The 12,802-nt window shown below is 41.9% G+C and overlaps 1 protein-coding gene across 1 annotated transcript in view; it reads left to right on the top strand.

Moving 5' to 3' along the window:
- Nucleotides 1–8,866, top strand: part of XYLB (xylulokinase) — an 82,748-nt gene extending 73,882 nt beyond the window's left edge. Inside the window, exons 18-19 of the mRNA XM_017746798.1 lie at nt 738–832; nt 8,573–8,866. Coding sequence (XP_017602287.1) covers nt 738–832; nt 8,573–8,656 — 179 coding nt within the window. The 3' untranslated portion in view covers nt 8,657–8,866. The remainder of the gene's footprint in view (nt 1–737; nt 833–8,572) is intronic.
- Nucleotides 8,867–12,802: the final 3,936 nt, after the last annotated feature.

Below are 12,802 nucleotides of genomic sequence, written 5' to 3'. Positions count from 1 at the left end.
CTGATGGAGGGACTCCTCGGCTCATGTCCTCTGCCAGCCAAGCCCCAGGGGGTTTGCTGTGTGTGTTCCTAAATGGCATTTTTGATTGATGCCTTCAGCTACCTCCCTCTTGGCCAGGCAAAGGAATTGAGGAAAAGTGAGGACTTACTATTATAAATGAAATACTGATGGCAAGGGCTCTTTAATAATATTACAATGTGCATCTGGGGTGTTTCACAGTTAGCCTGGGGTTCTTAGCAGGTGTACAGGGAGCTCCTGAAATGCTGTGATTTGCTCACAAAGCAAAATGCTGTGGTAGCAGAACTCCCCTATTATTCTGCTTCCTTACATATAAATATATTTAAAAATTTGTACTATATTTTCTTGAAAGTGTTTTCACTTCTCTTCATTTTTATGTTTAGTCACATTTTGTCCTTGAATCCCTTGCTTCCACATATTTTCACTGCTGTTTACTGTATTGTTGTAACTATAAATAATTACTGATATTGTTGAGTAGCATTTCTGCTGCTTACCTATTCCCTAGGGTACGAATTGAGTGATTGGCAAAAACTCAATCACAGAGTCCCCACTTCCCAGGCTAGCTCATAGGAATGTAAGATATTCTGCCATTTATCCTTCAATCCTGAATGCTGACCTGACCAGGGAAGATCAATATAATATATTAATTTGCTAGGGAGTCAAGGCACATCCCTCATCGTGTTTTTTTGCATTGATCAAGATTGTGATTCTCATTGCAGGACTCGTAGATGAGAGGAATGTGTCCTTGGCTGATGTCGTGAAATTAGCACCGGAGCCCAGATTGGCTGTTACACCCACCCCAGGGGCTGAGGAGGTGAGCAAGCTTGGGAATACCATTTTTGTTTTCATTTCTTGTCTGCTTCAAAATGTAGTGGTTTGCTAATTATTCTAGTAAAATGGATGAGTTTAGGAAAAATTTGGTTACACAACTCTTATTCCTTGTTGTGAAGACAGATTTGATTTTGGGAGATCTTTGGTGTTGTAATGATGATAATCACTGCAATAATCTGATCCCACCATCCAGGTCTGTGAGAGTGAATTTTCCTAACAGGGCATGACCAGAGAGCAAAATCTCTTCCTTAAGGGATAGAAAAAGTTATAAAATAGGTTGAATTTGGATACAGGTCAGTCAGGTTGTAACTGATAGTCTTGACAAAATAGTCTGGACTTTTTTGCAGCAAGCAGCATGGAAAGAGGGGTGGTGACTGTGCTTTCGGGCTTATTGGAAAACATCTCCAAAAATCCTTCCTGTCTGATTGTAAACAGTGGTCAGCAATTGTATATAATCACTGGTAGCTCCCACTTGGAAAACATGCCAGCTGGGAGGGTTCAGTAGGCACAGGTCTTTGGTGCTGTGCCCATGCTGTGAATTTCAGCACGTCTGAAGGTGAGGCTTGTGCCTTATGGCCCACGTAGACAAAGCAGAAGAGATACTCATTGTTGGTAACTATGGGATTCCAGCCCTTGTAAAACCCAGGAAGGAATCATTGTCTCAGGCTCTGCAGTGCAGCCCTGCACGTCTCACTTGCAGCCAAAGGCTTTAGTTTACAACGGCTTTTGAAATATAACACGCAGTAATAAATAAACAATACAATATAGCAAGATTCCTAGAGAACATGTTTAAATAACAAAGATGAATCTCACCAAGGTCTTCAGCTGTGCAAAAACTTCTTTTACATCAGCACAGCCTTACACACTCCACCATTTATGAGATTTGGATGTGCCCTAACTACAGGCAACAAGGTTTTAAAGCTTTTATTTAAACTGGGAAATTAATGATCTGCCAAAACTACTAACTCCCAGCTACATGTGTAGAGGAGCACCAGATATCATCATGAGTAATAATAGAAATGATCATGCTGTATTGTGCCTGCCAGCGTATTATTTAATTATTAACTGAGATGGAGGAGCTCAGTAATCGAATAGAAGTCCCCTTCAGAAATATTAAGACATTGAATAATTTAAACTTGATTGATCTGATCTCATTTACTCAACCTTCCCCCCTCATTTTAAAAGATAAAATAATTAACAGCAGTGGCCTATGCCACGTGTGTTGCAGCTGAAGCTCTCTGCAGGGAACACACCACAGGAGCAGCTCCCTTGTGTCTGATTCAACCTCACGTTGCTGCCCTGTTCCCCCCCAAAATGCTGTGTGCTCAAAAGCTGCCAGCCTGGCTGGGGTGGAGGTGGGGAGAGCTCAGAGACCTGCTTTTGACCCCCTGGTGCTGCTTCAGCTGTAAAAATCAAGGGCAGGGAATACAGCTGTCACTCACAGGGGCCTTGCAAGCACCTTGTACCCCTGCAGGGGCCAAGCAAACCTGACTGGAGAGATTGCCAGGGAATTCATCTACCTCTTTCTATTTTGCTGTCTGCATAAAATGGCCTGGAAGCTAAAAGAGTTAATTATCTCCTTCTCAATACTTTCCTTTTCCACATGGTTAGTCCTGGCTCTCCTTGCACATCTTTTCATTGGTTTTAAATGATGTACAGTAGTGAATTGTTGCCCCAGTAGATAGGAGTGAATGACAGGGAAGTAGTGGCCAAACAGCATGGGAAGGAATAACCATTCCTACTCTTTAGCTTAGCTTTCCAGCTTCATTCCATTAAAAGCAGCTTCTTGCAATTACATATTCCACGCCATTTCTTTTTCTTCCTGCCTTATAATTTTGCAGTTGATGGTGGATTCCCTGGCTAGTTTCATGGCTGTGAAACTGCAGAAAGCCAGAGGGCCTGTCAGTAATACACTGTGTTAGCATGAACAGTGCAATAAAAATTCATAATGCAATGAGTCAGTTTGATTCTGTTTTATACAGAGCTGCATCTCCCTGTCCATCCAATTTCATTCTGTTGAGGTTAGAGCCTTTCACTTAAATGATAGTTCTTTTTATAAACTTCAAAGTCGTCCCGAGGTTAAGTCCTGTCTTGCTGAGGAGCTCTTCTGAAAGAGTCTGGCTCACCAATGTGAAATTCCCCCAACCACTTCTTTACGTTTTTTGGACGGCTACAGCTAGATCTTGGCAGGGTGGATAAAAAACAGGTCATAACACAGCAATCTGCTCTGGTTTCATCCTTTCTTCCTGGTATAGGTTGGAGACAACATGTGTTAGATCATTGGAGAGAGGAAAACCTCCTATAGACAGAGGTCAAATGCGACAGTTTGATGTAGCTTCTCCTTCATTGCCAAGGCCTATGCCCGCAGTAGGGGTTTCCAGGAACCAAAAATGCAAAAAGCGTTTCTTTGATTTCTGAGGGATCATTTGTGATAATGAATGTGATTTTAAAAAGCAAGGGCAGGGCGCACAAAGCAGCTCTTCTGGTTCAATTAAACTGATGGGCTGGTAAAATAGAATAAAGTCACAAGATGGGGAACATAGAGCTTGTGGTGGGCAATGAATCAGTAGTTAGTGGAAACTGAAGTCTCAAAAGTTCCAACTTGCCTGGCAACAATGTGACTTTGTCCTGTGGCAGACCATCCTGCCTTGAAGAGACTGTTTCAAAGAGGATGAATCCCTCTCTGTGGGTATGACCCCAGTCTCTTAGCTGGACCTGATTTCCCAGTATTTTTTGTAGTATATGGGTACTAATCTGAGCTTTTTTCTAATTCTGTCAGTACCCAAACAGGTCATGAGGTGTTCTGGTGGAAATCACTGTGGTGATAGTCCATGGTCATTCACTCAACCAGCTCAAGTCAGTCATCTGTGGGTTAATTTGATGAATCCTTCTGCCTTTTTTTTCAGAATAGCAAAAATTAAAGAGTCATCTCACCTCTCTGGGGCCTCCTCTCTCCCCCGAGGAAAAAGATTAATCAGAACCACTAAGCATGACAAAAATAACCAAGAGATTCTAGAGCAATAAATATATGTTAACAGACAGAAATAATCTGTTATTCCAGCATTAGAATTCAGATCTATTTTAGTAATCTATTAAAACAGGGATGGTTGGCTAGTTGGTTAATTAAGCAAAAATAAAACATGAGAGAGAACATGATTGTCTGGGAGTTGGTCACTTGTGTTTATAGAAGCCGTGTGCCTGTGACATAGCGCCAGATTGGTTGTGATATTGTCCTGTGGGACAATTGTAGGGAGAAGGCATAGAGCAGCTCACTACCTCTGGATGTGTGATTTTTGATTGCATTATTGACTCTGCTGAGGTGTATTAATCTTGCAAAAATTCAGGAAGGGAAAATGTAAACCTAACAGGTTTCCTTGACTTTGGCGAATTGCCTTGTAAGTGGGTGGATTTATAGAAGTGACCCTATTACCCAGGAAGGTTATAATGACCTATTTATTGATTTAAAATAATTATATTTTGTTGAGTTAGATTTTGGAGGGGGGAGGTTGCTTTCTAGAATTGGTTTGGGTTGGTAATTTAGTGCCGAGTAAGTAATAATAATGCAACCACAAAAAATATAATAGGTATTGATAGAAGTTTGATTAAGGTGATTTGTGTAGCCAATAATTTTTTTAACCTATTAAACTGATTAAGATAGGCTTGCAGAATGGATATCTGAAGTAGAGAATGTAATTGTTTCAGGTGTGGTTCCTTGGACAAGTCTTCAGAGTATTTCAAAACACTGTTTCATTGTCTCTGCTGTATGACTATTCTTTCTCTGTTAAGAAAGGTGAACAACTGCTATGATTTGAAAAATAAAACAACTCTTGATTTCTTAAGCAAATCTCTATGAGTATTTTGACTTTGGTTTAAAAAAAAGGAACCTTTCAAAAGTAGCAAGTGTTTGTGAGAGACTGATTAATTTTAATCTATTCAGGGTAGATTAAATGTACTCAGGTAGATTAAAATTAGATAATCATCAGCATCATCTTTGTAATTTGTAAATTTTGAATTGCTCCAGTGATTGGCTAATGGAGCGTTGCAGGAGATAGGAGGATCCCTGTGGATGGTCACTTGTAGTAATAATTTGTAGCTGGTTTTGCTCTTAGAAGGTTGTAGGCACAATGTAAACTGTAAAAGCCCTGTTGGGTACATAGGCTGGTACTGTGGTGAGATGTAGTATCAGGATGGCACATTTTATTTGTGCTAGAGAGCAAGGTAGCATTGTATGAATGCATTTTTCAGAGAGGGCAGGTTAAATTAATCTCTGTTATAATGTATTATTTATCATTAGTATTTTCTTTGGATAGTTGTGGGACTGTCAGAATGTGACCAAATTGTCCCAGGAGAGAAGTTGAGGGTTTGTAAATTAAGCAGTCAGCATACTCTTGATGTTGTGGAGTAGGGTGTAAAGATAAACTGGAGAAAGGGCCATAATTAAGCAAGGACAATTAAATTATGGACAATAATAAGGTTTGTGTTGTGATACATGTAATTACTTTTGTTAAATATCATGGTTTGATAGATTAGGTTTGAGGCTATGACAGAGAGGGAATTTATGTCCTTGGTTTTTATGCATTATTGAGAGTCCTTTATTCCCTTTGGACCCCAATTATAAAAATACATCTATATAATTGCCTCAGGAAAGAGACTCCTGGAACTGCACAGGGGGAGTTGCCCAAGGTTCTGTGCAGGCACTTCAGTCATGACAGACGTGGAGCATCATCTTCCACAGACACACCTGAGTGCACACTCAGGCCATGCTCTGGGCTCGTGCTGTTTGGCTTTTCTTCTCTGTGTTTCGTGGGAGCTGCACTGCTTCGGCCCCAAACCTCAGCTGTCATGAAAAATACTGCTTGTGAAAAGCTTGAGGTACTGCTGCACTTAGCAGCTATGATGTACTGGTGGTATTACAGCCAAATTCCCTGAGGAGGAGGAATTAAAGGCTTTGCTTATCCCTCTGAGCTGTGCAGCTTTTTACCCCAAAGAACAGGAATAGAGTACAGGAAATATTCTTAATTATTTGTTTGCAATTTTTTTTCATATGGTCCATAATGCAGGATTCATTTACACTAATGGCTGAGAAGCTTATTGCAAATGCCTGAATTTGCTCAATTAGCAAGCTAAGTGCTTAAGTCCAATAAACAGGAAAAGAAACTGTGTCAGTAAATGTGGTTGTTCATTTATTTTGACACATTTTAATTTAGAGTGACATATTAACAATAATACTTCCCAGCCTTCTGGTAAATGCGTTGTGTGTATTTTGTAAAAATACTGATGGGCAAGTAATAGGGAGCCTGCTTTCTCAGTGCCTGAGCTCACTTACCAGTGCAGCTTTGCTGTGCTGAATCTTTGCTGAGAAGCACTTAGGGTTTATCAAATTTACAGAATAGTGAAGTAAGAAATAGCCAGTCTTCATTACAGATGCTTCAGTGAATAGAGGAGCTGGTTTTGTTTGAAATACTGATGTTCCCAGTATAGCCATAGTTGCCTGCTCAATGTTTTGTTTACTCTGAAGTGCATATTTACCAGAAATGGGAGCAATAATATTCTTTGGGAACATGAAAAGGATATATATATATAATCTGTACTTCTCTGAGCCCTCCAGGCCCTCATGTAGTTAGTTAAAAATACCATGCTGAGTAATGTGACATTTCATAATAGTGGTGCATTTTATTTTCTAACCCTGTAAATCTGCATAAACCTCCAGGATCTCAGCATCACTGTCCTGTGGAGAAGAGGATGTGGGGCACACACATGTTAGATGCCTGGCCTGGGGTCACTGAATGAGTCTGTTGCAGAGGCAGGAGTGAGTAGGATTCTCTGCTTTAATCAGTGGAAAACACTGTAGGACTCAGCCAGTGTGAGATGGCTTTAAAAACCATTTTATGATGCCTTAGCTAACAGTGTCTCTTTCCAGTTGCTGTGCATGCTCCTTCTCTTCTACCCCTTCATATATTTAATCTGTTGTAGAAATGTACTTTATCTTCTATAACATCTGGTTTGTAAAAAGATAGGAGTTGGTAAAAACCACTTCCTTCTGCAGAATGTGTCCATTAGGTCACTTCCACCTGCTGTTGTGGAAGGTGGAAATGGGAATGAAGACAAAAATCCAGTTTTCACTGGTCAGGCTTAAACTATCATTCAGGAGGAGGGAAACATAGAAAATGGGTGTTTTGCCATCAGTTGAAAGACAGAACAAAACCCCACTATTTTGTGTTTCCTAGGTGAGAAAACTTTGTGATTTCTTTTTTTATCTGTTAAGGTGTGGCTGTTACAGACACTGAGGCTACCACAAGACCTGCAGTACAGAGACCTGCACAGAAACAACCCGGTCTCCTACTACATCCCCATAGTTTACACCTTAAAAATTCTCCTCCTGATTTTTCATGCATGTACACACACAGTTGTTGGCTGTCCTGAAAAGGATAAAATGCATTGAAATGCTAGATCTGGCTTACTGATGAGAGCAGTAATTCAGTTTGCTGGGTATGATTCATTACGGCTCTATAACCTCTCTGAACCTGGAGCCAGGAGCGAGGCTGCCTTGATTATGAGTCAGTGCAGAGGGCTTGTAGACCAGACTGGCAGCCTCTAGGATTCCCTGTGGCAGGGATATGACCTTATGGCATCCTCCTAAGGACTGCTCGAGCCTGTACCGGACCCTACACTGGCTCCTGGCAGTCCCTTCTTTGTGCTCGAGCCAGCAAATGTGCGAAGCTGTCCTGGTGTGGCTTGTCAAAGTACTGATTTTATTAGAGGGACAGTTAACATCAGAGAGAGGAGATAAGGAGAAAGGTGCATCTCCAAGATCTAGGTGAAGTACAGTTTTTGGTTGGAGCCAGAGTAGAGATTTATTCAGGATTTCTGCTATGTAATAGATCTCACCTATATCCAAAAGCACAGGACATGTTTGAGTGCGGGGTTTTGAATACATTTGAGTCTTGATTCTTCTTTTTATGGTTGTATCAACATTGGATCTAAACCTCCTGGAAAATTCTAGCTAGGGAAATACGAAAAAGCTACTCAGATACTCTGTGTAGTTGTGGATAGCAGCTGGGCCTGCATTTGTCCCCCTGGGCCTGGAATCGGGGAGTGAGGAACATGGCCACGGAGCAAATTATGGATGGGAAAGGTTGTGGCTGTGAAAGATGTGAAGGAGAGAAGCAGCTCAAACAGGTAGAGGAGTCCAAGAGGGAGTATGAAGTGCATTTTAGAAGGCCCTGGTCAGCACATTGGCTAAGGAGGACCTGTCTGACTGTGCTGGAGGGTGGCAGTGGGGTGATTAGTGAGGCAGAGGAGGAGGGGACAGATGCACTGATCCATCCTGGGGCAGTGGAGGGAGGCAAGGACAGGAGTTCTGCCTGGGTGATTAGCACAGCTATTACTGAGGGGGCATGTCACACTGGGAGAGGTGACTTTAGCTGAGCTGCTTCTGCTGGAAGTAATGACTTCTGCTTATAGCAAGAACGCAGTCACAATAAGAACAACCTGTGCGTGTCATAAAATTAAGCTGTAAAGGTGATGGTTAAAAGGACTGTGACATTTAAAGAGGGAAAACTCTGCAGCATTTTCATGAGCTAACTGGGGAAAAACCAGCCCAAACCTTCAGGTACCTGTGAACATGCAGCATTTTTCATGTCTGACGATGGTTTTTAACTGCAGTGTAATTTAAAAATCTAATTTTTCAATGAGACATATTTATTTCTTTTTTCCTTTTTAGCTCTATTGTCCACTTCTGAAAAGATATGCTGAGCTTGAACAGAAGGTTATCTACAACCCAGTCCCTTCTTGTCTTGTGAAATAGAAGCAAACAAAATTTATATGTGGGCTGAGTGGACTCCCAAGGAGAAGATCAGAAGAGATTTGCTCAGAATTTACTGGAGCTGTTTAAATCATTTCATTCCTCTTTGTAGACAAATAATTTTTAAATGTCTGTGTTTGAGTGTGTTGGTGGGAAAAAATTACATTGTGATTGAAAACCTGATTAAAAAAGCATCATATTGCTCTGTGTGTTTGTGGCCTCAATTTTTCTTAGGTACTTTTCAGACTGTGCTTGCTGTTTTGGAAGAGCTGGGTGACAAAGTCAAGTGCCTTGTTTATGTGAGTCACTCTACCCTTCTCTGTCAGCTTTGATTCCATGTGTTTGGCATGCCAGCCTCTGCATACCTGTCGAGCAAAGTATCTTAATTCCTCAGCTTCTCCTGCTTAATGTTTTGAGACTATCTTTCTGTTCATCTGTAACTTGGAGATGTTTATGTCTTTGCCTACACAAAAAGCATAAGCACACCGACTTAATCCTATCTTTCTTTAATATGTGGAGAAGGCTGCTTAAAGTCTTTAAAGACTCCCTGGGATCCTCTGAAGAAGGGGAATTCTTGTCGCATGACACTGTGGAAAGCCTGTTGTGTGATAAAACATGATATGGCAGGGGTTTATAGATTGTGGAAAGCACAGAGATCTTAAGTGATGCAAACACCACTGTGCAATGTTTTACTTGACATCAGTTTTGTAAAAAAGAAAATAATAGACCAAACATTGGAAGTTTCACACATCTCTTTTCTGCTTCAAAAAGCAGTCAGTTCACCTGCACACCAGCTTAGGGTTATTCTTTTTCTTCCTCCTCCTTGTCATGGCAGCTAAATTCTCTGTGTCCTGCTCTGCTCTGAACAGGGCAGGAAGGTAATTTTTTTCTTCCACCCCCAGTATCCCATTTCTTTCTTGGAGATCTTGAGCAGAATAGCTGGTTGTCTTGCTCTGTTGCTACTGTTTCACTTCAAATGTTTTAGTCCACATTAAGTAGCCTCTAGCTGAGAAAATCTTAGAAAATGTGAGCCAGGAGATCTTTCTGCAAAGATGTGTGGAAGTTGCAGAATTTGAATGAACATCCCTGTGCAAGTGGGAACACTTTACTGCATTCTGTGGAGCTGGTATCTTTCCCTCAGGATAAAATTTCTCCTGGGAATAAAGCAGATTGTTTAATGAAAGTGACTGAAGCCTTTCTTCCCTTCCTGTAGAAGCTGTAATGTGTCTTGGGAATAAGCCAGGGAATTGTAGAGAGTAGAGGATCTCTTTATTGACTGAGAGCTGGATTGTGCTCCCACTGGAGTAGGGTGACTCATATTCTTCACATTTTGAGGGCATAGGAGCACTCTCCCTATCCCTGCCACATCTCTGTTGAGAGTGGGAGCCCTTTGCCATGACTCACCTCTGGAGTGGCCAGGGAATACTCTCATTCCTCCTGTGCTCTCCCTGTTATATGTAAGTGCTTCACTTTTGAGTACGAACAGTACTTTTTTTTGTTCACAACTGAATAATTACTACTTCTCCTGATATTAGCATGATTACTCAGGAAGGTCAAGAATTACATTTCCGAGTTGCTAAAGCAGACTTCTTTTAAGCAATTGCTTTAAAAGGTGGCATTAGAAATACACATCTATCTCTTTTATGTGCTTATTATTCTGGGTCCAAAGGTACAGTGCTAAAACATATAATACTTCTTGCAGGCCTCCACTGTCAGCAGCTGCTTTGTCATTGAGCAAGGCTGTGGAGAAATGCAGAATTAATTAATACAAGTTAGACAATGCCTGCTGGTTTAAGCAGCATTACCATCATCCTTAGTCTGAAGTTGTGCCTGGTTCCTGGTTTGATGTCAAAGTTAACCACACAGGGAAGGGGTTTGGAGAGGTCACAATCGCAGAATGGGTTGGGTTGGAAGGGGTCACAGGGGTCAGCAGGTCCCACCTCCCTGCTCCAGCAGGGTCATCCCAGAGCACATGGCACAAGATTGTGTCCAGATGGTTCTGGAATATCTCCAGTGAGGGAGACTCCACACCCTCTCTGAGTGATCTGTTCTAGTGCTCAGTCACTGCCCAGTGAAGAAGTTCTTCCTCACGTTCAGGTGGAACTTTCTGTGCATCAGTTTCTGCCCATTGGTTCTTGTCCCATTGCTGGGCACCAGGGAGCAGAGGCTGGTCTATGTCAAGGCTGAACAACCCCAGCTCCCTCAGCCTTTCCTCATAAGAGAGATTCTCGAGACCCTTGATGACCAAGGGAAGGTCTTCCTCCTGACATTCATTTACCCTGGTCTCCTGGGTCAGAGATTCCTGAGGGCTGGTCTTATCAGTGAAGACTGATGAAAGGAAGGCATTCAATAACTCTGCCTTTTCTTTCAGCTCTGTGCAGTTTTGGTGACAATTTCTTGAGTAGCTCATTTGGTTTGTCAGAGTGAGAAGATTATTGTCTCTTGTAGCTTTCTGGCTCTATTTGCTTGTGAAATGGGAGCCTCAAGATCAGTTTCTTACTCAGCTGAGGAAGATTAAAGCTTACATTTCCCAGCTCATAGCACATGGTAGAACATTTCTAGTTAATATCTTGGCTCCTAGCAAAGTATTATGTGGTGCTAGTAGGATATTGTCTAGATGATTTAACTACTTTCTGGGCTTGAGCTATTCTCTGGATAGGGAGAGGAGACACTCCCTTGTCTGTTGGGCTGGTCTGGGTCTCACTGACATGTCCCACATTAGCATTAAAGTGCTGTTTCCTCAGGGCAGCTGTTGCACTGTGTGTTTGCTGCAGGAGTCCCTGAGAAAAGACTTGGGTGCAAGGCTCTGAAGGGCCAGGAGTGAGCTGCCACTGAATTATAGTATTGCTGTGGTGATGGGTTTATTAGGGCTGGCCTCTGAGGAACAGTGTCTGGAGTACAAGAATTTATAGACAAGCTCTTTTTTTTCCTAGCTCACCCAAGTTGCACATGTTCACTGACTAGTGTCTGATAGAATAAGACTCAATAAATCTTCCCCTTGAAAGGTCCTTTGAAGAAATGCTGCTGTAAGACTTCTACTACTCTTTTATTCTTGTCCTTCTAGGAATGCACATCAGCTCACCAAGGAAATACAGGCTTCTTGCTCTGACGTGCACATCCCTTTAAAAAAGTCTCCAGTGATGGAAGAATCTGGTGCCCTTTGGTTTCCAAAACCACGTGGGCTTTTTGCCAGCTTATCTACCTTATGTTACTCTGGTTGTCTGGAGTAGAGGTGGTGTTATGGTATCAGCTGGACTCGATGATCTGGGACTTACTTTCCAACCTTAGTGATTCTATGACTTAATCAACAGCTTAGCTAAGAGAAACCTAAAGGCAAGGCAATGTCTTCTACCTCTAAATATTTGACAGAGGTTGATTCCCTCCCTCCTCTACAGGAGACCTTACTGTTCAAGGTGAGCAACACGGCATGCCCATCTTGTCTAGTTGAAAGATTAGCTTCTGTGTTTAAATATCTGATGAACTATTCCCAGTCTAGAATAACTTCATGGAAAATTGATCTCATCCCCTGTAAAAAACCCAAAACCCCTTGATTTCCACAAAGAGATTGTTTCGCTACTGTCTAGCCTGCAGCTCCTGTCCTGCACAAGCAAAGCTGCTCTAGGTTGGAGGTGGGTCATGGAGTTACATGGAAAAATCCAAGCAGCTTCCCTAGCTTGATGGCCCCATGCTCTCACCAGTCAATCAGAGCTGCACTGGATTCATCCACAAGCTCTTTCTGTACAACAACCCAAAGACAAACAGTTTTCTTTGCAGCCTGAAGTCTTTAAAATCTTTTGTGATGCAGCTGGAAACAAACAGGGAAAGATGTTTGCTTTTTCTTAAGGGATCAGTCTGAGAGAGTTGGAGCTCTGATTGAATAAGTAATGTACTGAAAAAAAACCTATGCTGTGTTGGGGCTTTAATAAGTAATTGAGCTGAATACTGCCGTGTGCAATCCCAGGGGGACCTCTTTGTTTTTCAGCTTGCTTTCCTTTGGAGTTGAGCTACCACCACAGATCACAGAGCAGTGCAGTGAAGGATGTGTATCTAAAGCCATAAAAAGCCAAAGCAGGACTTTGAACAAATCATTTGTTTTATCCTTATTTCTATTACCTTGGTCCCCAGACTGCTGCGTGCAGGTTAGGGGCT

Source organism: Corvus brachyrhynchos, unplaced genomic scaffold, assembly GCF_000691975.1.
Source record: "Corvus brachyrhynchos isolate BGI_N302 unplaced genomic scaffold, ASM69197v1 scaffold18, whole genome shotgun sequence".
Lineage (NCBI taxonomy): Eukaryota > Metazoa > Chordata > Aves > Passeriformes > Corvidae > Corvus > Corvus brachyrhynchos.
Note: the sequence above shows the minus strand (reverse complement) of the source record. Positions and strands in the feature narration are given on the sequence as shown.